This window comes from Panthera onca, chromosome E3, assembly GCF_046562875.1.
Source record: "Panthera onca isolate mPanOnc1 chromosome E3, mPanOnc1 haplotype 2, whole genome shotgun sequence".
Classification (NCBI taxonomy): Eukaryota; Metazoa; Chordata; class Mammalia; order Carnivora; family Felidae; genus Panthera; species Panthera onca.
The window spans coordinates 5,119,744-5,146,235 of NC_138354.1; the positions used below are offsets into that span (position 1 = coordinate 5,119,744).

Genomic DNA, 26,492 nt, shown 5'->3' on the forward strand with positions numbered 1-26,492 from the left:
CGAGGTAAAATTTCAGTATTATTAGAACTTCTCCGGGGTGAGCAAGGCTAATTTGGGCAGGGCAGCCCCTCTGCAGTCTTTCACTTAGACGTCGTCACCTGTGCCCTTTAAGGCCTTCAAGCGGGCATGAATTTTCAGTGGCTTAGACTCGGTGGCCCAGGGATCAGTGAACACATTCAGCCACAGCCGACAGAAAGTCTTGTAAACACAGCTTGCACAGCACACTGCTCACACAGCAGAGGTGGCTGCAGTGTGACAAGTGGCTCCCAAGTGGCAGGACCCAGGCCCTGTGTTGGTCCGGGCCTTTCCCTTCGTCCGGTGGCCATGACGGTTCCGGCCATCACATCTGCATTCGTGGCAGGAAGGAGGAAGAAGGAGCGGTGTCTGCTTGTGAGCCCCTTTTTATCAAGAAGGCACCACCTTCCCCAGGTCCTCCCTGCAGACTGCTTTCTGACCAGATCTGTCAGTTCTAGTTACAAGGTCACAAGGTCACTTCTAGTCACAAGGGAGGCTGGGAAAGTGATTATTTAGTGAGGAAAGGCAAGGAAAAAGGGAGCTTTGGAGGGCCTGGCTTGGCCGACCACGTACAACGCGTTCCTCTTGTGCACACACGGCAGATTTGTTCTTCTGAGCTTGGGAAATTCAGTGCTGTTATTACCTCTGCCTTTAAAATCTCTAAGAACTTCCTTGTAATGGTTTGTCCAGCAACCTGTTTATTTGCCTTTTAGCCTGTTAAGCTTACAGGAGGAATGAACTTGCTTTTCTCTGGTGGACACAACGTCCTATGGGGTGTGAGTGAGAATCCAAGCGTGCTGTTATTTTTGCCTGGCCCAGCCGGTGAGATCATTGCTCTAGATGTCTTTCTGTCTTTGCAAAGGAGTCTGGGTGACCCTGCTAACGAGAGCTTCCTTCCTTATGTTCTTCAGGGAATTCAGTTTCTAATAGAGAATGACCTGCTGCAGAGCTCCCCAGAGGACGTGGCCCAGTTCCTGTATAAAGGAGAAGGCCTAAATAAGACCGTGATCGGGGACTATCTGGGTGAGAGGTAAGTTGAAGGAGGAGAGCAGCCTGACCTGGGTCCACCCTCCACATCAGGGTCTGTCTCAGTTGCCTGTGGGCCTGGGGGCACACGTGCTGCTCCCCAGGAATGGTTTGCTCAGTCCCATCCTGTCCTCTCCTCTGCCCTGAGAGGGGAGAGGGGTGCCTGTTCGGGAGCCAGGTGGGGGTCTGCGCTCTCTGGAACTTCGCTCAGGGAGCCACAGCGGAACTGAAGATGGCGCTGCCTCTTCTCCGAACCTCAGAAGCCATCATCGTCTTCTTTTCATGTTTGGTCCAGAAATGCACCAGGTTTCCTGGTGGTTTTCCTACCCCTGTTACTTGCGGGTATGAATGAAGGTAGGAAGTTAGTTAATTTTTTAAATGGTGAGCAGCTGGTCAGATCTACGTTCCCAGCCTTCTCCACTTAAAGGTCTCTTTGACCTGCTTAGCAGAGCCGAGGGCAGAAGTCTAAGGCAGCACAGCCCCCAAATACGCAAAAGCAGGTTCTGGTCAAGGACCAAATGAGCATTTTTAAACAAAAGCCCAATGGTTGCTCAACCAGGGTGGTTTCTGTTTCTAGCTTTTTGAAACGATCAAAGGCGGAAAGCAGAACACTTCCCAACTCATTCTGTGAGGCCACAGTTTAAAAAAACCTACAGGGGCATCTGGCTGGCTCCATCGGTTAAGCATCCAACTTTGGCTCAGTCATGATCTCACGGTTTGTGGGTTCGAGCCCTGTGTCAGGCTCTGTGCTGACAGCTGAGAGCCTGGAGCCTGCTTTGGATTCTGTGTTTCCCTCTCTCTCTGCCCCTACCTCGCTTGTGCTCTGTTTCTCTCTGTCTCTCCTACAGAGCAGTATCTATAACCTAGAGAGCAGTGTCTCCTATGACTGTTGAGGCAAAAACCCTCAAGTAAATATTAGTTAATCAAATCCAGCAATATATAAAAATGACCATATGCCTGTACTTTCATCCCCATGAATGCAAGGTTAGTGCAGCATACAAAAGTCAAAGTAATATACTGTATCAGTACAATAAAGTGCAAAACCCACATGATCATCCCAATAGATGCTGGAGAGGTATATGACAACATTCACTGCCTCGTGACAAAAGCATTCAACAAACCAGGAAAAGAAAGGAACTTCCTCGACATGATGTTGGGCACCTGTGACACCCCCAAGTTCACATCGTGCTTTCTCCTTAGAGCAAGAACAAGATAAGGTTGACTGCTCTCACCACTTCTCTTCAACATGGTACTGTCAGTTCTAGTTAGGCAGGAAAAAGAAATTAAAAAGCATCTAGTTTGGAAAGTAAGAAATAAAACTTTGCTTGCAGAGGACATAATCACTATGTAGAAAATCCTGAGGAATCACTAAAAACATTAGAACTAACAAGTTCAGTACGGCTGCAGGTTACAAGACCAGTATGTCAAATTCAGTTGTAGTTGTAAATGGTAGCAGTGAACAAATTTGGAAAGGACATTAGGAAAACAGCTCCATTTTGTAATAATATTAAAAAGAATAAAACACTTAGGAACAAATTTAACATAGTACAAAATTTTTACTGTGAACTACGAAACATTGAAAAAAAATGAAAAGGCCTGCATAGATGGAAAGAAAGATATCCCATGTTCATGGATAGGAAGACTTAGTATTGCAAAGAGGACAATACCACCTACGTTGATCTATAGATTTAACTCATTCCCTATAAAAACCCAGCTAATTTCTTTGTAGAAGTTGACAAACTCATCCCAAAATTAAGGTAGACATTCATGGGAACGAAAGTAGCCACAACCATGAAAAAGAAGAACAAAGTTGCAGAACTCACATTTTTTAATTATAAGACAGACTGAAGCTACAGTAATCAAGATGGGGTGGTACTGGCATAAAGATAGACTTATAGGTCATGGAATAGAATTGAGAACCTAGAAATAAACCCTCACATTTACTGTCCAAAGGATTTTCAATAAAGATGTCAAGATGGTTCAGCGGGGGAAAGAATGGCTTTTTTTTTTAATGTTTGTTTTTAGAGAGGGAGGGAGGGTGGGAGGGATGGAGAGAGGGGGAGACACAGAATCCAAAGCAGTTTCCAGGCTCTGAGCTGTCAGCACAGAGCCCTACGTGGGGCTCGAACCCACGAACTGCAAGATCATGACCTGAGCCGAAGTTGGGCGCTTAAATGACTGAGCCACCTAGGCATCCTAACAATAGTCTTTTCAACCAATGGTCTGATACAACTGGATGTCCACGTGGGGAAGAATATTACTGGACCACTCACCGTACGCAAAAATTAAAATGGATCAAAGACCTACACATAAGGAAAACTATAGAACGCTTAGAGGAAAACATAGGGGTAAATTTTTGTGACTTTGGATTAGGCAAGAGTTTCTTAGATGTGACTCCAAAAACACAAACAGCAAAAGAAAAATATAGATAAAATGGATATCCTCAAACTTGAAAACTCTTGTGCTTCATAGGACCTCATCAAGAATGTGAAGAGGCAGCCCACAGAATGGGAGAAATTTTTTTATAAATCATGTATAAATCTGATAAAGACTTCTATCCAGAATATATGAAGAAGTCTTAACCACTCAATAACAAAAAGACAGTTATAAAATGAGCAAAGTCTCTGAATAGATGTTTCTCCCAAGAGGATCCATAAATCAGTTTATGATAAGGTCATAAGGAGAATGGCTAAATAAGCACATGATGGGATGGTCAACATCATTAGCTGTCAGGGAGCTGCAGATCAAAACCACAGTGGGATACTGCTTGACATCTACTGGGGTGTCTATAATAATAATTTTAAAAGACCGTTAAGATTCTGTGTCTCCCTCTTTCTCTCTGCCACTCCCCTGTTTGCGCTGTGCCCCTCTCTCAAAAATAAGCATACGTTAAAAAAAAAATGTTGCCAAGGATGTGGAGAAATCAGTCATATGCTGCCAGTTGGATAAAAAGTGGCTGTGGCACTTCCTGAAAATACTAAAGTCACCATGTGACCCGGGTTTATACCCAAGAGAAATAAAAACGTATGTGTGCACAAATGCTTGTGCACAAATGTTCATAGCCACCTAATTCTTGATAGCCAAAGAGTGGAAACCGTTCAGATCCATCAACTCAGATATCCCTCAGCTGACGGACGAACACGATGTGGTATGTCCATACAGTGGGGTATTACGTGGCAGCGAGGAGAAGCAGAGGCCTGATGCGTGCCGCAGTCTGGACGAACACACTAAGATCGTAAAAGAAGCCAGTCACGAAGACCACATATTGTGTTCCTCCGTTTATGTGGAGCGCTCAGAAGAGGTGAATTCACACAGACAAAGAGCAGACCAGTGGTTGCCTGGGGCTGGCAGAGGGCGAGGAGAAGGGGCTGGGGTTTCTTTTTGGGGTGTTAAAAGTATTCAGGAATGGATTGTGGTGATGGTTGCACAGATACACTTGAAACCATCGAATGGTACCCTTGGGATTGGACAGTTGTATGGAGTGGGAATTAGGTTTGAATGGAGCTGCTAAAAAGGACAAAAACTGAACCAAACCACAAAACCTGATGAGTGACCCAGGGATTGTGGCACCTCCTTGAATCTCAGCTTCCGTGAGGGCCTGAGTCTGAGCTCTCCGCCGCTCTCTGGCAGGCATGTGAGATTAACTGCAGAACTTGTGTGAAGCGCGGTCTGGCAATTTCCTGTAGTCTACAAATACTGAGTGCCTGCAGGATTTGAGTTCCAAAAAATGCGAAGTTCTGAGTCTGTGCCAGGCTCTGTTTTAGGCCCATGGGTTGTGTTTAAAAAAAAAAAAAAAAAAAAAAAACATTCGCCCACTCGGGAAGCTGTAATCTGCCAGAACGATACAGGCATTACGTGATAAGCATAATAAATACGAAAACCGTTTCTGTCCTTTGTTGGAAGGTGATGGGGCGGAGTAGAGGCGCATAAGGGCTTTGGGTGAGCTGAGGTAGGGGTGTTAGTAGCCGGTTGTGATAGGCTGGTCAGGGTCCTGTCATTGACAACATGATGTTTGTGCAAGGGCAGAGGGGGGACGAGGGTGCTCTGCAGGCAAGTGTTGGAGGCCAGCAGGACAGGCAGAGGGTCACGGGTGGGAGCGTGCCTTTCCTCGTGTGTTTGGGGCCGTGTGGCTGGAACAGAGGGAGGGGGAGGGTGACAGAGGTTCTCAGGGTGACGATGGTGCCCTCTGTCCATTCCTGGGGGGACGGGGAAGGACGTGGTCTGAGTCACAACTCGAGCCGACCACTCTGGAATAGACTGTTGAGTGGTGGGTGAGCAACAGCAGAAGCAGTGGGGCCAGCAGGGAGTGGCCCCCACCAGGCTTGGGGGAGCGGGGTCGGCGGTGGGGTCGGGGTGAGAAGTGCTCAGGTTCCGGGTTTGAGGTCGAGCTGGGTTTGAGATCGAGCTGGCGGGAAGTTCTGGCGGTGGAGCCACCATCAACAGAGACCAGCAGCAGCCGTGGGCGTGGTCACTGGGGCCGGTTGACCCCTTGGGGGCCTGGGTGGGGGGCATCCAGGTGGAAGGTTCAGAGAAGGGGCCCGCAGGAGACAGAAGACCCAGCGTGGCTGGCTCAGAGGTGGTGTTTAAATCCATGGGGAGTGTGGCTGGAGCTGAAGAGTAGACCCAGGACTGAGCCTCAGGAGCGCCCCTCGAGGGAGGACAAATAGGCAGCTGGAGTAGGGCTTGATTGCCCTCTCTGGTCCCGCCCTCGGGTCTGGAGGCCCCCAGCTCCTTCCCTGGGGGCGTGTGATAACCCAGCTGTCCTCTTGCCAAGAGGCAGGCGTTGGGACAGCGGGTGGGGGCTTGCCTTTAACGCAGGCCCTTGTGGCTCTAACCTGGCTGCCTGCTGCCATTCCTGGGGTGCTCCCATCGGGACCGCGCCCTTTCTGGCGCCCTGGTGCCATCTCATCAGGCCATTGGCCAACCCCTGTGGTGTTGGGCCTGCTCCCCGGGCTTTGTCACTGGTGCTCATGGGCCGTGAGGCCGCTGCTTCCTGGGGCGCTCCATCAGTGCCCCATGTGCGCAGGACCCCACGGCCTCAGCAGCTTCCCCCCCCGGCCGGCTGCTGAGCTCAGGGAAAGGAGGGTAAAGTGCTCTGAGCCTGTGCCCCGCGCAGCCCTGCGGGTGGCTGCCGGGGTTCCCTTTGCCCGTGGCGCTGAACCACAGCCATTCCTTGTGGTTGACGGATGGCGCACTGGCCTGGCATCTCCAAGGGGAAGGCGGACCCCTGACTTGTGGCTGCGGCCTTGCCGAGGCCACACTGCCCTGTGGCAGCTACAGCGTTTCTCTGCCTGAGGTGTCCTTACTGTCCCTTGTGACCATAACCTGGGGAAGCAGTGTGGAGTGAAATCCCAGTCCCAGCGAAGCACATTGTTGGCCTCTTTCACGTTTATGTAAAAGTTCAGGCCCTTTATTCTCGCGCTTAGTTTGGTTTTAAAAGCTCTTCCAAACTGACCCGGCTTCGGACCCGGTACTGGGCCCCCTCGGCCCACCTGTGAAGCACGGACGCTGTCTGAGGCCACTGCTCAGGAAACTCAGGAGCCCATGTGCATCCTGCCCTTTGGGCCCTGTGCTGCCGCAGGGCCTGGGCATGGCTGTGGCAGCCGCCTGGGGTGTCCCGATGGCCTCCCTACCCTGGCCGCACTGACTGGGATGTAAACTAATGTCCTGTCGAGTCCCCTCTGCCCGAAGCCTGAGACCAGACGTGCGGTCACGCCGATCCTAACTCTGAGTTACGCGGCATGAAAAACCACAAACATTTGCCGTAGGAAATGTCTTCCTTTTGAAAGGATTGAAATCCTGTGCAGTGGCCTCGGACCGCATTTGCTTTCTTTCCCAGGGACGATTTCAACATTAAAGTTCTTCAAGCGTTTGTCGAGCTCCATGAGTTTGCTGATCTGAACCTCGTCCAAGCCTTAAGGTAAGTGTTGGAGCATCGGCTGTTCTCAAGAAGGTGGGGGGCAGCTGCAGCCAGAGGCCGGGTGCTCACAGCACAGAGGCCCGCGACAGGCACTCTCGGACCCAGCTGGTGCCTGCCCTGGTGGGACCACCGGTGTGCACTCTGTCCCCAGCCCCTTTGCTCTTCTGTGCTCTCCCCTGGTATTTGACTAGTCAGGTGCGCGCTTTCTTCCCAGAAAGCTCTGCGACTCAGTCTCTGTGCCACCTGGGTACAGGCCCGCTTCCTGCTGCATTTGGTCTAAATCAGCAGCCTCGTGGGTGCCTTCCCTGCGCGTGCCCCCCCCCCCCCAGGTGTGACAGCAAACCTGTGGATGCTCAGCCATCAGAGGCGGCCCCCTGGTCCCTGTCTTGTCCCGGTAAAGCCAGGTGTCACTGCGTATCAGGCTGAGTGGGGGAGGATGGCCCTCAGACACTCCTGCGTGGCCCTGAGCCACGCTGGCCGCTGCTGTGGAAGTGCCCGGCCATCCCTCTGGTTGTGCCCTTGAGGCACCATCCCGTACACTCCGCTCTTCTGCAGCACCGACAGCATCCGTTTCCTTCTCCGGTACCCCCCGCGGGGGCTCCGATGGCTGTGCGCTGAGCCAGGGCCACACAGGCTCCGTCGGGTCTGGCTCCAGCTGGTCAGTCACGGGCCTAGAGCTGGGGCTTCCGGGTGGGGATGCCAGCCGGCCCTGTAGTGAGTGGTGCCGGGCTGCCCCCAGCGCCCCAGGTCCCTCTGCCGGTTGCCCTGCTGTCCTGTGTCCCCGCACCCAGCAACCTTACTGTGGAAACGCCATCGCCCCCTCCTGTCCATTTCTCCGCAGGCAGTTCCTGTGGAGCTTCCGACTTCCGGGTGAGGCTCAGAAAATCGACCGCATGATGGAGGCGTTCGCGTCCCGCTACTGCCTGTGCAACCCGGGCGTCTTCCAGTCCACAGGTCGGTGAGGGCCGGGTCCCGGCGCCCCACCAGAGCCCTCTGCCCAGGCCCCGCTGGCCTGGCGGACGGCTGAGCGCCCCTGCGCCCTCTGCCCTCTTTCAGACACCTGCTACGTGCTGTCCTTCGCCATCATCATGCTCAACACCAGCCTCCACAACCACAACGTGCGGGACAAGCCCACAGCCGAGCGCTTCGTCACCATGAACCGCGGCATCAACGAGGGAGGAGACCTCCCAGAGGAGCTGCTGCGGGTGAGCCCCCCCCTCCCGGGCCCCCCCCCGCTTCTGGGCCCCGCACTGGCCCTCACTCCACCAAGCCCGGTGCCTGCCACCCTTGGGGACATGGTGCAGATGGGCCCTTTCTCCCCCGCCCGCATCCCTGAGCTCCCCGTGGCCTGTGTTCCTCATAGAACCTGTACGAGAGCATCAAGAACGAGCCGTTTAAGATCCCGGAGGACGACGGCAACGACCTGACGCACACGTTCTTCAACCCCGACCGCGAGGGCTGGCTCCTGAAGCTGGGTGAGTGGCGGCCGGCGGGCGGGACCCGCGCTCGGAGCCCCCAGCCCTCGGCAGCCAAGGCCCCCGACCAAAGGCAGAAACGTTAAAGGCGAAGGCCGATGGGCCAAGTCCGCCCGCGGCGGCCGGCCGCTCGCCCCAGACTCGATGGCTGCCGCTTTGAGCCCCGCCCTGTCCGCACGAGGCCATCCTGTCCGTGTCCACGGCGGAGAATAACGCCCGGGCTGCACGAGCGTCCCAGAAAACTGCTCAGTTAGCATCCAGATACACCCAAGGCAGTTTTCTGCACCAGATGCAGGTGCATTTCCTGCGAGAACCTGCGTGCCTCTCTCTTGGTTTGGTGTGGCTGATTTTTGATGCGTGGTTTAAATGTGCCTTCTTGTTTTCCTTCTGCCTGTGGCTCCCACCTTTCTGTTCTGTGACGGGCTGTCCCTGCTTGTTCTGCGTTAGGAGGTACGTACCCAGTGGCTTCCTGCCCTCCCCTAGCTGCTCACTCCTCTCTCGTTCTCTCTCCCCCGTTGGTCTGTGTGAAGCTTTGATTTGTGGCTGCCATTCATCTGACCCATGTGGCTTTGGACTTGCTGGGGTTAGCGTCATGCAGGGTGCAGTGAATGTGACACCCACAGCCCTGGGGTGGCCGGAATGCCAGCCTTTCTGCGCCCGGGAGCGCATGGGGAATGCCACGTGGGAACGAGCTTGCCCCTCTGTGTCTTTAGGGCCCGAGCGGCCACGAGCCTGCTGGTCATCTCCAATTTCGTGCCTCACCGGGTGCCTCTCATACTAACCAAACAGCGCATGTCTGCACCACCCCTGGACAGGGCCTGGGGATGGTCAAAAGGATTCCTAACCATTGACACAGAAATAGAATAGCGTTGATATTTTCTGGGCAATTTTAGAAATTGGTAGGAGGGTTTTTTTGTTTTATTTTTACACTGGGCGGGGTGGGGTGGGATCCTGGCCTTTCTGTGACACGTCACAACTGTACGTCATCCGGGCACTCTGAGAGCACATTGTAGGATACCAGGCTTGAGAGAAGTCCGGCGATTTTGTGGTTTTAATCAAGGGGAGGGTAAAGAGGCGTGAAGGCCTGTGAAGGCCGTGGCTCCGCCGTTCTGATTTGGGGTCTTGCTCTGACTTTTCTCTGGCTGTGCTGAGGTTTGGGAGAGTTCTGGACCTTGGCCTAGAAACCCAGAGCCATAGCCGTGGACCTGAAGGCCTGAGCCCCCTCTGAGATGCATCTGACTCTCTGGTCATATCAGTTCTGGGGCCCCCAGGGGAGGCCAGAGCAGGGACGTGTCCAAAACCCCCGCAGCAGCACCCGGGCCCCTCCCGGCCCTGCGTTGCCAGGGAACGCCCCTCGAAGGGCAGTGACGGCACAAGCCCGCCCAGCAGCTGGTGTGGCCTCAGCACCCGTGGGAGACAGACCTGCTTCTAAAGACAGAACAAAACGACGGGCATAAAGGCACACCAGGGCTCGCACCCCAGCCTGTGTCCTGGCTACTCATCTAATCGGGCCACAGAACCGGCGTCCAGAGCACCCTTAGGGGATAGAGCCAGCCGGGTGCTGAGTGGGTGCCGAGGAGCCCCGGGCAGCCTGCTCCTTCCGCGCTCCACCGCCGTGTGCGCATGCGTGAGAGGGGGTGGTCCCGCAGTCACTGAGCTAGTGGTGATTGGTCACCCACCGGCCAGCCGAGAGACTGCCCGGGAGCCCCCTCTCCGGACGCACAGCAAGCCCGCTGCTGCCTCCCCGTCCCGGACGGCCCCTCTGTTGGCAGAGCTGCAGCCAGAAGGTGGACTTTGCAGGGGACTGGTGTCCCCGGAGCTGCTGGGGCCCACACACAGTCCTGCCCGTGGGCTGGCTCCCAGCAGTTCTGACGCTGGCCTGGCCACCAGGGACAGTGGCTGGTGTTGGGCTCTGAGGGCCAAGAAAGCAGTCAATCTGGAAGCCGATGCTGAAGATGCGTTGGTTTGGCCAGGGTGCTCTTGCTGCGCTCGGCTCTGGGCCCCCACCCAGCACAGGGCAGACCTAGGCCCGGACCCGGAGGCGCTTGGCCACAGGCCTACAGCACGGGCGTAGGAAATGTGTGCTCCGTGCACCCACGCAAATCCGGACGGAGGTCACCGCCTGACCTTACTTCATTGTTTCTCGTCATAAACGTAGTCTTAGGGCGGGTGGCACTTTTGAAAGGCCTGGATGTTTTGCGGGAGCGTAGGAACACTGTAGTGTTGCTTACGGATCAGCGAAGTGCCTCATAGTCACCGAGCTTTGAGAACGGGTCGGTTGTGTTGAAAACACAGGAACGCGGATCAGAGCTGAACTGTCACGTGAAGTGTGTGTTGCAGGGTGTGCGTGTGCGTGTGCCTGGGAACGGCCATGGAACTAGGAGGAGGTTCACGGGGTGGGGAAGCCAGGCTCCTTTTGCGGGCGTGCGTGGTGTGGTATGTGTCCCTGTCTCCCGAAACTCAGCCAGCAACACAGAAGCAGAGCCTGTCTGTTCCCTGCAGCCAAATCTCTGAGCCCAGGGGTGTGACGCCAGCCTGCTGTCTGTGCTGTACGGGTACCTGGGATGGGGCTGGGAGGCCCCTTGGCCAGGAGAACTGGACTAGGGATCGGGCTTCCCAAGACGTGCCACTGAACCCCAGGAGCAGCAGGGTAGGAGCCCAGGGGCAAAATGCTGAGAAGCCTTCCTGGCAAAGCCGCTTCTCCTGGGGAGGGGGGGTGGTTCACGGGGTCGCCGAAAGGGGCTCAGGGTGAGCAGAACACATAGGCCGCCACCTAGCGACCCAGTGGCGGGAGCGCAGAGAAGAGGGGGCACCGGACAGATGGACAGCACGGGGAGCCCCTGGGAGGATTCGCCAAGAATGTGCTCGTGAGGCTCAGTGGACGGCAGGTGCTGGCGAGAGTGTCGGGGCTCAGGCCAGCACGGTGTGACCTGAAGGAAGGGCCTGGGTGCGGCACACGGTCAGATCCTCCAGACAGGGACCCAAGGGGGGGGGGGGCGTGGAGCTGGGGGGTGTCTGCCGGGGGTTGGGGGGAGCAGCAGCTGGCCCTTCCTTCCCCGCTCGGCTGCAGCTTCCTCCACTGTGCCCGGCGTGCCCCATGCAGCCAGCCTGCCTGAGGCCGTCGGGAGGAGGTCAGGTGTCTGACTGGTGAGGCAGGGGGTGAGGGACCCCGGAGGGGTCTCCCGAGGGCCTGGCCAGCGGCCCTGACTCTCCCCGCACAGCGGGTGGTGTCTTGTCTGCCGGGGTTTCTGCCCACACCAGGGCCAGGACGCTCTCTTGCCTCAGCCCCAGGAGGACCTGGGAGCTGGCAAGTGTCCTTTCCTGTCCTTCCACGCCCGCGCCCCCCACCCTGTGATCCCCTTGTCCTGTCTCCATGCCTGTGTCCCTCAGCCCTCTTGGCACTCACCCAGATAGAGGTGGTGAGCTAGACCTTGGCTGTCACCTTGGGGAGTGACCGGGCAGGGAGGGTCGCTTCTTGTGCCCCTGGATTGCTTGAGTCTGTTACCACGTGCGTCGTCTTCTCTCAGGTTTTGTTTTTTTAACTTCATGTCAAAAGTAAGGGCTAGAAATTGAAGCCAGTTCGTGCCAAATATTTAAGGGTAAAAAAAGGACTTTTCCATAGTGAAAGGAAAGTAGGTGCAGATAGATGGTGTGTGTGTGTGTGTGTGTGTGTGTGTGTGTGTGTGTGTGCGCGCGCGCGCGCGCTTCACATGCGCCCCGTATCTTGTTAAGAGATTAATTCAATCTAATAATTCCCTGGACCGAGGAGTAATTGATGTTGATGGATCCCAGGGCCACCAGAGCCCTGAGGTAATGGGATTACGTCCTGGTCAGGCCCCGGGGAGCCGCACTGACTTCATCTTGTCATTTCCAGCCCATTCATCATGACTAACTTTTCCCGAAAGCAGGTTTGGAATGCACTTGAGTTACCTAGGCGGCCCAGGGGGCCACGGTGGGGGTGCATGCGGGGCCCCCAGCAGCACGCCGCGCCCTCCTGTCGCCAGCCGGCCGAGAGGGGCCTGCAGGGCCCCCGGCCTCACGGCTTGGCCAGGACGTGGCCGAGCGTTGGGCGGAGTGCCGAACAGGTTCACCAGGAAGGAAACTAAAGGCCAGGCCCGGCTCCCGATGGCATTTGTGAAAATGGGTATTTGTAGGCCTCGGGTCGTGTGCCCGCCCCGGGCCCTGGCTCACGAGCTCCTTCCGCTTTTAGGAGGGCGGGTGAAGACCTGGAAGCGGCGCTGGTTCATCCTGACCGACAACTGCCTCTACTACTTCGAGTACACGACGGTGAGTACCGGGCGGGGCCGCCCGCCCTCCGTGCCCCCCGGCCCCTGCGCCGGGCTCCAGGGGCGAGCGAGGCTGGCTGTGCGCTCTTCTCTCGTAGGACAAGGAGCCCAGGGGGATCATCCCCCTGGAAAACCTCAGCATCAGGGAGGTGGAAGACCCGCGCAAACCGGTAAGCGGCCCTGCCCTTGGCGCCTCGGCCCGGCGGCCGCCCCCCGCGCGCGCTGACGGCCCTCTGCCTGTCTCGCCAGAACTGTTTCGAGCTTTACAACCCGAGCCACAAAGGCCAGGTCATCAAGGCCTGCAAAACGGAGGCGGACGGCCGGGTGGTGGAGGGCAACCACGTGGTGTACCGGATCTCCGCCCCGAGCCCCGAGGAGAAGGAGGAGTGGATGAAGTCCATCAGGTGCGCCGGCCCCGCTCGAGCCCGAAGGCTCCGCGTCCTCGCGGTGCGCGAGCGCGCACGTCCGTACGCCTGCGCGTGCGTGCGTGGGCGGGCGTGCACGTGCGCGCACGCATCTGTGGGAGGGCACGCACGTGTGTACGCGTGCACGCGCGCTTCCGAGGGCAGGGCCCGCCCTGTGCCCGCAGAGACGCGGAGGCTCGAGCCCGCTCTGCCTGGAGGGCTGCGGGGGCCTGCTTCCCACCTGAGGGTTTCCTCCCCCGCCCCCCCTTCCCCCCCCCCCAGAGCGAGCATCAGCAGGGATCCTTTCTATGACATGTTGGCCACGAGGAAGAGGAGGATTGCCAATAAGAAATAGATCTTTCCTGGCCCGAACCGGTGAAAACAGAAGCCAAGACTCCACGACGACGGAAAGTGACTGGGAGCCTCCCCCGACCCCCCCAGCGCCGCCGGCCCCGCTTCGGTCTCCCGCCTCCTCTCTGGAGACGGCGCGTGCGCAGTGGGAGCGCCGCCCCGAGCCCCGAGGAGCCTTCTGTGCGCGGCGGCCGATGTCCAGATGCCCTTCTCCCGGTCCCAGCCCGCGGTGGCGCCTGCCGGCTCCTTCGAGGGAACCTCGTGCCAGTCGTGCCGCCCTTGGCTCACCCGTGGCAGCGTTCGCCGTTCCAGAAGCCGCTGTTTTATATCTGAACAAGAAAGGAAACGCTACCACTTTTTTATTCAGAGTTTTTTCTCAGATATATAGGATTATAGCTTTTATATGCCTTTTTATACTCTGAAATTATAACGAAGGATACTTACTTTCTAACACTAGTATTTTTAGAATGGCAGCTATAAATGTAACTCGTGGACGCAAGTATATACTGTGCACTGAAGAAGTCGTCTATACGTGCACCTGCCGCCCTGCGTGGGGGGGCGTGGGCGGCCATGTGGGGTGCTTTCGTGGTGGTCCTCGGGGTGGAGGGACGTTTCTGGGCAGGGGCCGGGCTCCAGGTGGCCAGATCCCGGGGGACTCGTCATCAGCTCAGACTCTGTGGCCCCACAGATACTTTCTAAAAAGGCCAATTGTTACAATGTAAGTGCTGGTTCTGGGTGTGAATCCTGTGGCCGCGGTCACACACAGGGGGTGTGTTGAGCCCCGTGAGACCGCCGCTGTGGGACTTTGGCCCCCCAACCAGCAGTTGCGTGTGGCTCAGTGGAACCGTGCGTGGTTCAGACTGACGGACCGGTCTTCACTATTTAAAACCTTTCGGCAAAACAGATACTTCTTTTACTGACCTACTAGTTTGACCAGATCTCTTAGCATAATGAATAGACGAGTAACCAGAGCAGATCTTACTCCTCGTTTTTAGAGACTTTAATCTCTTGCCATGAGGACGGAAGGGGCGCGCTGTGGGATGAAGGTGCGTGGCACTTAGGGTCTCCTGTAAATAGCGTGAAAGCCCAGATGCACGCTGGTGGTGGAACTTAAGAAGATCCACAATCAGACGGTTGTCAGGCTGCCGATGATCTAACAGGTGCTCAGGACGTCTGCCCGAGGGAGGACGGGGCTCAGAGCCGGCCGGGGGCGCCGCTGGGCGCTGGGGCGGTGCCTCTGCCTCTTCCGGGCGGGGCCGGTGACGGATGCTGCCGGGACCCTCTTGGCCACATTCCGGCGGTGGGTCCCCGTGTCTGTGCCCTTTAGAGGTCACGAGCTGTCATGTGCAAAATGAAAGTCACAGAAAGCAGACCTCGGACCGGACCGTCGGCACCTACGTGAAGATTTTAAGTAGAAGTAACTGCTCTGCGAGTTGCCTTGGTGCTGACACTGGCCGTGGGCCCCTGGCCTCGGCACCACTGACCTTGACGTAGCTTTAAGTCACGCTGGATGCAAAGGGGTCTGGGCCCGGGCCTCTCTGACACGCCTCAAACTGATTTTTTGTTTCCTTCCCGAGCTTTTAGGCTTTGTTACCGTCCCGATACCTCAAATTCGAAACTTTAGTTTTGGAGAAAGGCGAGTCCGCATTCTTGAGATGCCTGGCTGGCATATATGCAACTCTGGCCTCCAGTCTTCCACGAAAGCCGATGGCGCCCGGAGCACGCGCCCGCCGCCCCCACCGTCGCCGACCAGTGGGGCCGCCCGCCCCTCTCCCGGGCTGCCCAGGGCGCCGAGGGATCAGTGGTTGGGGCGGGGGCTGCGCTCCCTCTCTCGGCCCCGGGTAGGCCCCTGGGGATACAGGCTTTCGGTCTTCGGGGTTTGGCCTCGGTAGGGTTGGGAGAAGCGAGCTTTGGGAAACCCCTGTAGGAATTCTCCGGTCGCCGGTGAAGGAGCCTCGCGTGATGGCTCTTTTCCCGGGAACCGTGCGGAGGCCGTGGTGCTTAGAATCTGTCACTTGCTGTCAGTGTTCCGTGAGATCTCTAACTCCGGGTTTTGCGTGGCAGTATTAACGCGGGGCAGGCCGGCGGCCACCCCGCTACGCCGTCAGGCGGGCCGGTGGCCGCGTCTCTCCTCCCTGCCCCCACGTCCTCCCAGTGCTAGCATTTTAGTCCCAACTCTGGCCAAAGACAAGCTTCCCTCCGGAGACCAGGGGCGGGAGGCGGAGAAGGGGGTGCTCTGGGCCGAAGACCGCGGCTGCCACGGCCCCGCCGGCCTCCGTTTACCCTCACCCAGGCGAGCGTCAGTGTCTTCGGGATCGCGGCACATCCTGGAACGGTCTAACGTGGTACCAAACGGAGTCAAAATAGGAGCTATTTATAGATGAAGCAGCATTTAATGCTTCATACAAAGCAATGCATATTTTTAAAAGTTAAAATGCATAGATCTATAGAGATGTGCTTTGCGGAGAAGTTAGGTCTGTTGTAGACCGGAAACCACATGTTGTGACTTCCCATTTTCTTATTTTTTCTTAGGCATTTCTATTTACGGTAAATATAGTTAATATGTAAATAATGTACATAGAGATTTCCGGAGTGTTTGTTATTCAGTGTATATACCCTCACAACCTGCATGAAGAAATACCCCGTCATCGATATTTTGTTGTATCATTGGAGGGTGTATGGCCGTCAAATTGCAAATACCGTGTTCACAAAATAAAAAAAGGCGTTGTTCGGACAAGACCGTCTGGGACTTGGTTCTTGAAAAGAGATTGTGGGGTCCGGCGGCCTGCTCCCCGCCCCTCCCTCCAGGCCCAGGAAGGCGGGGAGGGGAGGGGGCGGCTTGGGCTCCAGACGCTTCTGGAACAGGTGAGAAGGGTCTGCTGAGCAAACGGGGAAAACAGCGGTAAAGAAGAGGACACAAGGTGTTGAATTTGCTGCCATTTATATACTATATAAACTTTACATGCTGTGTATTTACAGTGGGGCGAGTGCTTTTTTTTAATCTTTAAAAAAACAAAGATCAAACTTTAGACATCTCTGAACAACACAAACTGTATAAACCATACAGATTATTCAGATACAAACTGTATTAAATACAGTTTTCCCCACTCCGTCTCCTGATGCAGGACCAGTGAATTATAAGTGTATCACAGTTTGATAGCATATCCATATTAAAAATAAAATCACAGTATGATTTTGTCTGTAACTAGAAACTTTAAGGGACCAAGCTGACAACTCAGACTCCAATATCATAGTCAAGACAAGAGACACTGTATAAAAAAGTGTTAAGTAATAAAAACATACTGGAGGCTTTACAAATAATGTTTGGATTATACATTCATAATGTAAATACTCATCATAACTGGTAAATCGATTGGAATAGTTCCACAAAGTTCAAAAACAGAACTTGTCTATAAAATACATTTTCAAATCTTGAATACAACTAAAATATGAAGCGAATTAGTTTCTAGTATCAGACATTACAGAAAACAGACTGCTCCCAAGTCTAGTCGAGAGCTCGTGAATCTTTAAATAAGTCTTTAAATTAAATATACACACTGTCAGTTTGTTTGTACTTTTACTAATTCCATGGTTTCCCGGCTGCTCTCGCACCGGAGGTCTGGCTTGCAGGAGCTTTTCCATGGAATGCGAGCAGTCCACCTGAGTCTGATTAAGCAGCATTGAGATGTTCCAGTCCAGGGCGTCACTGTCCGTGGGATCTATGTACACGCTGTTTACAACGGTCAGCAGTTGTAGAAAGGGTTCGTCCGTTTGGAATAAGGGGAGTTAAGAAAAGGTAAAAACTAAAAAAAAGTCCTCCATGGTAAAATCTGTACAGTATTTACTAAAGAAGCACCACGCAGATTTGAACAGAGTTATTTCTACATTTATAATTTAAGCTGGGTTGGGGATGGCTTCTGTTGAACACGCTGAATCTGAAAGACAAGAGGCGGCAAGCAGCGGGCGTTAGTACCTCCCGGGGCGGCGGGGGGCGGGCGGCGGGCGGCGGGGCGGCTCCCCCGCCACCACCCCAGTCGCGGCCTGCCTTCCTTCCCGCACCGTCCGGGCTCCCTGGGGAAGCGCTTCTTCCCGACCGCGGGCCCTCTGCCTTCCGGAAGGGCGGAGAAGGAAGCGGGCTGTTCCGGACGGACGTGCGGAGGGAGCCACCTGCTGGGCCGGAGCCCGGCTGCCGCTGATCCTCTCCGGCCTTAAATCCCCTCTCGCTAGAGAAGAGCCCGAGTCCTTAATCAGGCTTCGGTCTTTTCCTTAAGACACACGGACTGAGCGGGTTAGTTAACTGCACGTTAATCCTCCGCAGACACTTCAGCGAGATCCGTTTCAAATCCCCCCTGCGGCCTGGGAGCCGCACGGGACGACGTCCCCTCTCCGGAGAGAAGGGCACGCTCTCCCGCCTCCCTCGGCTGACGCGGGCCGCCGACCTGCACTGCTCTCCCCCCCCCCGGGCCGCCGCGTCGCGGTCCGGGAGCGACCCGCCGGGCGCCGTCCGAGTCCCGATCGGTCACGAGGCGCCCCGACCTCGCTCAGATAACGCCGAGTCCTTCCGAAATCACTGTGATTTCTGGGGGCGCGCGCGGACTCGGCGCTCCCGGCCGGGCGCCAGCAGGCGAGCGTGTCCGGCGTGGGGTCCGCCACCCCTCGCTCCCGAAGCACGGGGACCGGTGGCCGCGGGTAGGATGGCGATTCCAGGGGGCTGCTCTCCTAGGCCGGCGGGGCGGGCCGGGAGGCGGAAAGGGGCTCCTCCGTCTGTGTGGATCCTGGCGCTTTCCGCCCTCCCTCGTTTTCTTACGACGACGGGAGGAGGAGGCAACCGGGTGGCGCCGCCCGGCGAAACGGGGCCGGACCCGAGGAGGCGGGCCGAGGTCTGAGCGCGGCTCCGCGCGGCGCGCCGGCCTGGGGGAGCCCCCCGCACCTGCTCCCCGCGCCACTGCCTGGTCCCCGAGGCCCCCGACTCCTCATCTGCGTCCCCGCGGCGCCTCCACAAGCAATTATGAAACGTACAGATAGAAAACCGCTTACCATAACTAGTGAGTTTTTTGTTTTGAGGCCAAGTTTTCAATCACCTAGAAAGCAAAGATCAGGAAAGAGATTTTAATGACGGTTTTGCAGAATGTTTCGTGCCTGCTGCTGTGTGGGCGCAAGTGATTACAATCAGAACCCCTTCTCGGCGGCTGGGTGCTCGCTGCCCGAAATCCGTCCCCGCACGGGACCCGCACGGGACGAGCACGGGACGAGCACGGGACGGGGACGAGACGAGCCGGCGCGCACTGTCGCCAAGCCTTCTACTGAAAACGAGACCTTCCGTGATGGCTGAGATGCACCGAAAGCCGTGCCTGTGGGGACGGGGCCCTCTCCGCCCACACCCATCAGCACTGTCCCCGCAGGAGAGAGCAGATCTCAGGCCAAAGAAACCAGGCAGCGTGTCGTGGGGCCGGAAGACGGGAGTCTGACGGGTCAAGTTACCAGGAACAGGGGACACGTGGCAGGTGGGCCACAGGGTCTGTCATCCTCAGCCAGAAGACAGGGATGTCTGGCATGGAAGGCCAAGCAGGTGGTCCCTGTCCTTGAAGAGGACAGGATGGGACAGGCACACGGATTCCTCCGTCTGCTCTCCCCGGAAGCGCTGGCCGCACACCAGCCTTCGAGTGCCATCGCCCAGGACACAAAGGGCCGCCGCTCGACACAGAGGCGTATCGCAGCCCCTAGGGACACACGTGTGGCCCCCAAATGCCAACGGCTCAGGCTCACACTCAACCCGTTTTCCCTCCGGAGCCACCTCTGTGTGCTGGCGGCCACCGACCGTGGTCCTCACCAGGCACCTGCAGCCGGGGAGAGGTGGGGGGAGGGTCTAGCAACAGGCGGAACGGCTGGGACGCCGCCCGCCACTTCCTCCCAAGTACTAGGCGGTGGTCAGAAGAGACTCGACCCTCACCAGGCCAAGCCCCTTTCCCAAATCACCAAAAGCGTCACGGGACACCGATCTGAAACTCCGTATCATCAACACCTTAAAAAAAGCCCAGGGCAGACAACGGCCCCGCGTCACCGTCTGGCCGGCCATGGCCACGCTTCTCCGCCCTGGGCCTCCCATGTCCCTCCCGCTGGGACACTGCCTCCCTCATGCTCGGGGCCCATCTGTCCCTCCTCGGTCAACAACCACGCTGACCGGGGCCCACTGGAGGGACCGGTCTGCCCTCGAAACACACAACCAAAGGGCCTCTGGGTCACCAAGACGCCGCATCAAAGTCCCAAGAGCACACCTCAGGCGTCTGGGGCCGTTTGTACAAAAGGCCAGAGGACAACCGTCTTCCCCTTCGGGTGCCTCCAGCCATTTAAAACCCGGAAAGCCTTTCCGAGCTGGCAGGCCACACGGGGACGGGCGGGGACACCTCGCCCGGCCCGTGGGTCACCCGCACAAACCGGATTGAGGGACGGGGACGGCTTTAAGTGCGGTGCGAGGGCAGAGGGCGGAGACAGCGGCGCCAGGCGGTAAGAATCCAGCCCCCGCGGCGCCCCCGGCCTGGGGGGGAGCCGCGCAGCAGGAGCCAGCGCCCCGCAGTCCAGGTGCCCCGAGAGAGAGGCCGGCCGACAGCGACAGCGGATGTGCCTGATGACCCGAGCCCTCGAACTGAGTTTAAGCTCGCACTCCGAGGTCTAGACGTTTAAGAAAGAAAATACCGTGAAAACGTTGCTATCAGAAATGGCTTAGAAACAGAAGTTCTGGTCCTTCAGGAGCCACACACACACACCCCCAGAGCCACCACCTCCAGCGGCCTCGTCACAGAGGCTCTGCTGAGCCCGGCTCCACGTCACCGAGGTTCTCCATCAGCACTAAGGGACCGGTTCCGGGTCCCCACACCGCGCCACCGAAGCCCGCGCTCCGCCTGGGAGCCGGGGCTGGACCGGGGCGGCGGGGCTCCTACCGGAGGGTCCGCCCTTTCATGCCACGCGAGGGTCTCTTCCCGCGTGTCAGCAAGAAATCCTTTCTATATTCTTAATTCCAAGTATCGCCTCTTACCCTGGCCACACTCAGACAGAGGACACCTGTCATCCCTGCTTCCCATCCTTAAATGTTTTCTCTTCTCACAGAAAGGCCCAACGCCTTCCAGAGGCAGCCCATCAGTGAGGGGGAAAGCGCCGTCCGTTCTCCGGAAACGGTCAACAGTCTCGCGGCTGGCGGCCTTGGGAGGGTGTGGCTCTGAGTCTTTAACAAAGTCCTCGCATTTCCTCGAGTGCCTCTTCTTTTTCTTCTTCTTTTTTTTGTGTCTGTGGAGGTCGGCATCAGAGCACGCGACCGAAAGATCGGAATCCTGCTGATGCCTGCAGAGGAATAAGCCACAACTCAAACCACCACAAAACCAAAACCGCCTCGGAGAGGCCCGGTCCTTGGCCTTGCACCCGCCACCCCCACACCCACACCCACACACACCGGTGAAGCCTACCCGACGCTGTGCCGCGCTCCCCGCAGGGGATTTTCAAGTCCGGGGTGTCAATTCACCAACCCGGACCCCACCCGCCCTGCCTTCCGCTCTGCCCCGGGGCTGAGGCCGTCGGCCACAGGTCCAGAGGAAGGCTTTCGCCAACTTCTCCAAAACCAGTGGCTGAGGGGAAAAAATGCTTTTGCCCGGAGCCTCGGGCACCGAGGAGGGAGGGAGGTCCCCCTCGGGTAAGGGCGGCTGTCTACCTACGGCTCCTGGTGATCCTGCCCCGGGGTCTCGGTCTCGAGAGGCGTCACATCTCTAGTTAAGACGCGTAGCAACGCCGCTCGCGCTCAGGCATCTCGTCACGGAGAAGTCATTTTCCAGACAATCTCTGACCCGTTTAGCTTTTTAAAAATACAAAAACAAGCTTCCCAACTAGACTGCAAACTGAGACACGGAGCCAGAGGAACGGACCAGGCCGGGGCGACAGGTGCTCGTCCCGGACCCGCGCCGTCGGCGGGCCGGCAAACGCCGAGGGACGGTGGCCTCCTCTCCCTGCCCGCCTGGCGGTCCCTGAGTTGGAAGGAAACGGTAACGGGTAGGAAAACGGGAACTACATCTGCCGAGTAAGATTACGAACACCGGTTACGAGGTCAGAGACTCCCAAGTTCCCACGTACAGACCACCGCACACTTACTCCCGCGGATTATCGAGCGCGGACCAAAACTGGCACCGTTTTGGAAAAAGAGGTTTTTAGGCACTTTCCGATCCCGTGAAGTAAGACACGGCTTACAAGCGGGGCTACAGCCCGCAGAGATCTACGGCAGGGGACTCCGAGGCCCGCGGAGGTGGGGACGCGGCGCAGGAAGCGGACACGGGGCGCCGGCGGCCTCTCCCTCACCTGGAATCTCGGTCTCGGTGTTTGTCTTTGGATTTCTTTTTCTTCTTTGATTTTTTGTGCTTCTTCGCTTTCGGCTCTTCTAAAGGCTCCTTCTGTGCGCCTCTCCAGGCTCTCTTCTCTCCGCGACCGTCGCCGTTTTCCAGGCTGTCGTACCTCCGTTTCCGCGACTTGACGTTCTCGTGGTCGTGAAACCGGCCGGCGAGGTCACAGGTGTCGGCTTCGGCTCCAGGCGCGATCTTCTCGTGGGGGTGCTTCTCGGGGTAGGGGAGGGGCGCGGGGGGCGGGCCTGCGCGGGGGCTGAAGCGGTGCCGACCCTTCCCCTTAGCGGCCGCCTCGCAGCCCTTCCTGCTCCTGTAGCAGTCCCGGTAGGGCCGGCCGGCCGCGGCCGCCTTGTCGTACGGGCGCTCGTGGAAGGGCCTCCACTCCCGCGCCGCGTACAGGGCGTACCTGTCGTGGTAATACCGGCACTTGTCCCAGCGCAGCTTCTCGGGGTAGTACTTCTCCCGGGCCCAGGGGTGCTCGCCCTCCGAGTGGTGGTACCGGCCCCACTCCTGCTCCGAGCCGCCCCGGCTCCGAGGGTGGTGGTGGCCGTACCTGGCCAGGGAGCGCGGCTCGCCGGGGCTGGCCCGCTCGCCGTGGCAGGGGTGGTGCTGGCTCCCGCCGCAGTGCTCCGTCCGGTAGCGGTCCTGCCTGGGCCGCTCCCTCGTGTACGAGCGCCGCTTTCGGTGGTAGCGGTCCTCGGTCTTGCTCCGGCTCTCCCTCGCGCGTTCTCCGCTGGAGGAACGATCTCTTCGGTTGCGGTAATGTCCTCGGTCAACTCTTCTGAGGATACTGATTTTTTCCTTAACCGGAGAGCGATCTGGAACTTTCTGTCCCACCTTATTCTCTTCACGTTTTTCACCGTGACTCTGCTCGGGGCCCCCTTCCGAGCGATGCTCTGTACCCGTGTCTACTTGGGGGGAGGGGAGGTCGGAGGCGGCCGCGCCCGCGCCCTTCCAAGGGCCCTCCGTGTCCGTGTCCGCGCGCTTGTCTCCGCTGACGCAGAAGGGCTCGTGCTCGCAGGCGCCCTCGGAACGAGCCGGGGGACTTGGGCTCGAACCCTGCGCCGCCTCCACGGCGGCCGAGGCCCGCGGGCTGTCTGTGCGCGTCCCTGATGCAGCCTGGGCTGGTCTGCTCTGGTCGTCTGTTAAATCCCCGGGGCCGCACGGCTTAGGGAGCGGATCGTCCCCCGCGCCGTTCCTGGTGCTGCCGCAGAGATCGTGGGCACCGGGCGAAAACTCCTCGGGTTTGGCTGCAATGTTTTCAGAGACTTCTTCTTTGGTAGATTGGATGCTGGGGTCCGAGGGTGGCGAGGCCTTCTTTAATTTGCTGCTAAGACTCGTGAGCGTCTCTGGTTTCTCCCAGGAATCAGGAGAGGGGCTGCCAGGCTCGAGCTCTGCGCCGGGACCCTCTGCAGGACCTTCCTCGGCTCCAGGTGAACTGCAGCCCCGGCAAAACAGAGAAATCGACACATCAGTCATTGGCTCCATTGTTCTAGAGCCCACGGGGACAAAAACTTCCAAGACCTTCACTGACTAAATGATCTATGCCTTTAACATACCTGGCTCTACTCGATATGGGGCTTCTCCATTTTGGAAATTTCGGCATTTTCCCTTTCCCTCATTAAATAAAAATAAAAATCTTCCTATCAGGCTCATCTACTATCCCGCTTCTCAGCTACGGTAACTCTGCTGTTCTAGGCTCCTCTGTCTTCAGATACACTTCTAATCCCTAGTACCTATGAGGCATCGGGAAAGCAGGACGATGGCTGGAGGCTCGGACTTTCCTCCTGCGTCTCTCCTGAGCCTCAGAGCTAGAGTTGCTGCCTCCCAACAGAGCCAACAGCTCCTTGAACTACTTATGAACCGGGAGCAATCAGGGAGGCTTCAGAAAACCTTCTTGTGGTAAACGAACTCTGCCCTCGACTGCTACAGAGCTCCCGAGGCACTGTCAAGGTTAATGCAAGTTGGCAGCAAACAATAAAAACCCTACAGTGGCCCCACTTTTTCGTGGGAAGATACCTGGGAGAGAGAACACAGATGAGATCAGTACAGGACAAGTTACCTCCAGCGTGTCAGTGAGATTCTTGAGCCTGCGTGTACACACCCACTCGGTTACGATACACACGTGGCTGTGTTTATACAACCATCTACGGCCATCCTCACACACATTACATTTGGGGGCAAACTAAGCTAGACTAGGAGAGAAACAACAGGAGAGTCATTACAAAGTCACTGAGGGTTCAGGCTGTCTCCTCTTTAAGGTAAACTGGAGGGACGCCTGGGTGGCTCAGTCGGTTGGGCATCCGACTCACGTTCGGCTCATGTCTTGATCTCTCGGTCTGTGGGTCTGGGCCCCGCGTCGGGCTCTGTGCTGACAGCTCAGAGCCCGAAGCCTGCTTGGGATTCTGTGTCTCCCTCTCTCTCTGCCCCTCCCCTGCTGTGCTCCGTCTCTCTTTCTCTCAAAAATAAACATTAATAAAATTAAAATTAAAAAAATACACCAATTAAAAAAACAAAACATTAAATGGGGAGATACACTCTCATCTATGAATGCAATTTCAGAATTGTACAAGGAGCATAACAAAATATTTGCAACTTGGTAGAGTCCAGAAGCCCTGCCCTATACTCTCAACGAGTCTTCCATGTGTTTGTCATTAGAAGGATTAAGTGAGACAGTCAGTGCTAGGTGTCCGATTCAGAAGCGGGCTGTGACATCCCTAAGCCGAGACACGAGGCTGGGCAGGAGAAAACGTTACCTCGAGGACATCGTTTTCATGGGAAAATTATCAGCCCGATAAATTTTTTCTTTCCTAAGAGGCACTTAACACATTCTACAGGTTATTCACATCGTTCACGGTAAGGTCCACGCAGGTTCCCCAAGGCTCACGGGAAGGCTCACGCAGAGTTCACAGAGCGTACCCGCCGGGGCGCGGTTATGATCGCCCGCTGCGGGGTTTCGTTGCCTCGCTGTTGATCGTCTTACCTTGTCTCTTCGGTGGCGCCTTTCACTTTGCTGCCGAGTTTGAAGGTCTCTAAGATGTTGTCTTCCGGGAGAGGGGGCAGGGGAGCGGGCATCGACTACAACAAAAAACAAAGCTCTCTCAGCTCTAGCAGCCGCCGGGCGCCTCCTGAAATCCAGCCAAGCGAGCGGCTGTACGTGAGAGTCGAGGCAAAGCTCCCCCCCGCCCCCTGCCTGACCCCCAAAATGCTCACCTTTCCGGGAAGACCGTTCGCCTTAGAAAAGGGATTTTCTGAGGGTAGGGCAGGCTGGACTGGGCAGCGGGCACCATCGCAGGGCAGACCGTTCTCTTTCAGGTCGCTGTCTGGACTTTCAGCACCATTTAGAGCAACAGGCTCTCGAAGCTCGAGCGGAGAGACCTCGTCGTCTTCAGCATCCTGCACGGAAGAGTTCGAGCTCTCGATCGTACCGAGACCGTTCTCCTTGCCCAGGCCCTTTGCCTCCTCGTCAGACTCCTCGGACGACTCGGCACCGTAGGGCACCAGGACACTGGAGCGCAGCTTGGACTTGCCGTTCATCACAGGCTTAGAACAGGACTCACTCGGGGTCATCTGCTTCGTGACTTTGCTAGAAACTGCCGTCATAGATGCGCTCGAGGTAGACTGCATTGCAGAACTGGTGACGGTGGAGGAGGGAACCGGCTTGCTCGGGGTGTCCAGAGAAGGGCCGTGAAGGCTGGGCTGAGACTGGCCTTGGCGAACAGGTAACTTGTTGTGAATACTGATCGTGATTTTTTGTTTCTTGGGATGTTCTGGAATCACAGAGGGCCTGTTAACGGACCAGTTCTGAACAGAAGTCGAAGCATTAACAGACCCGGCCCGGCTGACACTGGAATTTCCACTAGGACTTGACATGGAGCTGCTCGGTGCTTCTTTCAATGGTCCGGTCCCATTTAAGTGAGGTGGGTTCTGGAAGAAAGAAGACCTCAGCTGCTGAGAGCCTCAGGGATGGTCATAGACATAGCACCCACTCTGGTGGGGGGCCCTTCCCATCTTGCTCATCTTTTTCTTTTTTGGAATACCAAGTTCCCCACACCGAGAAACACCCCCTCCTCTTGTCCACTCCCGACCACCATGAACTTTCCATGGGTTAATCAACACACTGGGACAACTATTGCTGTCAGAGAGCAACCCCAGACCGGATCCTTTCTGCTCCGATCTGACAGAAACGAACAGGCCCCCTGAGGCACGGAGACGCGTACGTTCACCTCGGTTGTGTTTCTCGGGAGCCCAATGCTGTACAGACAGAGCGCCAGCCCGTGGAGAATTACCACTGGCCAAGGGAGCCGGGGAGACGGGTCACACGGGCAGACACGCAAGAGCTGCTTCAGGCACCATGCCCCCCTCCTGCCCTGTCACCTCTGAATCCTACTCACAGGTGTTTTGCTCCAGACCCCACCCGCGCTGCTCTAACCTCGAGGGGCAAACTGGCAGTCACGGGTGAGACCTCGTTCACAGAGCAGTTCTGTTTGGCCTTCGCGAAGTTTTCTTAAAGAAACACTGGAAGGCTTCACGGGAAGGAAAACCAAACACCTTGAACCATCAGTATTAGCCACCTGCCACACGGGGCACATGCTCTCCAGCCGGCCAGTGTCCTGATGTCACTGTTAAGCAGAGCC

At 56.9% G+C, this 26,492-nt stretch overlaps 2 protein-coding genes across 10 annotated transcripts in view; one reads left to right on the plus strand and one right to left on the minus strand.

The window, feature by feature from the left end:
* The window catches only part of CYTH3 (cytohesin 3), a 175,789-nt gene extending 159,575 nt beyond the window's left edge, over nt 1-16,214 (plus strand). For all 4 annotated transcript variants that reach the window (XM_078439720.1, XM_078439719.1, XM_078439721.1 and 1 more), the window contains 9 exons: nt 927-1,045; nt 6,881-6,961; nt 7,803-7,915; nt 8,018-8,166; nt 8,325-8,436; nt 12,647-12,723; nt 12,821-12,892; nt 12,972-13,126; nt 13,409-16,214. In XM_078439720.1, the coding sequence (XP_078295846.1) occupies nt 927-1,045; nt 6,881-6,961; nt 7,803-7,915; nt 8,018-8,166; nt 8,325-8,436; nt 12,647-12,723; nt 12,821-12,892; nt 12,972-13,126; nt 13,409-13,481 (951 nt within the window). In that variant the 3' untranslated portion in view covers nt 13,482-16,214. The remainder of the gene's footprint in view (nt 1-926; nt 1,046-6,880; nt 6,962-7,802; nt 7,916-8,017; nt 8,167-8,324; nt 8,437-12,646; nt 12,724-12,820; nt 12,893-12,971; nt 13,127-13,408) is intronic.
* A 187-nt stretch (nt 16,215-16,401) lies between these two features.
* Nucleotides 16,402-26,492, minus strand: part of USP42 (ubiquitin specific peptidase 42) — a 77,264-nt gene continuing 67,173 nt past the window's right edge. For 5 of the 6 annotated variants that reach the window (XM_060649548.3, XM_060649549.3, XM_081791676.1 and 2 more), the window contains 4 exons: nt 25,069-25,782; nt 24,839-24,933; nt 21,815-23,293; nt 18,725-20,812 (listed from right to left, as the gene is read on the minus strand). In XM_060649548.3, the coding sequence (XP_060505531.2) occupies nt 20,479-20,812; nt 21,815-23,293; nt 24,839-24,933; nt 25,069-25,782 (2,622 nt within the window). In that variant the 3' untranslated portion in view covers nt 18,725-20,478. Of the gene's footprint in view, nt 17,413-18,514; nt 18,559-18,724; nt 20,813-21,814; nt 23,294-24,838; nt 24,934-25,068; nt 25,783-26,492 lie in introns of those variants that run through there. The other variant, XM_060649550.3, reaches the window with a different exon arrangement.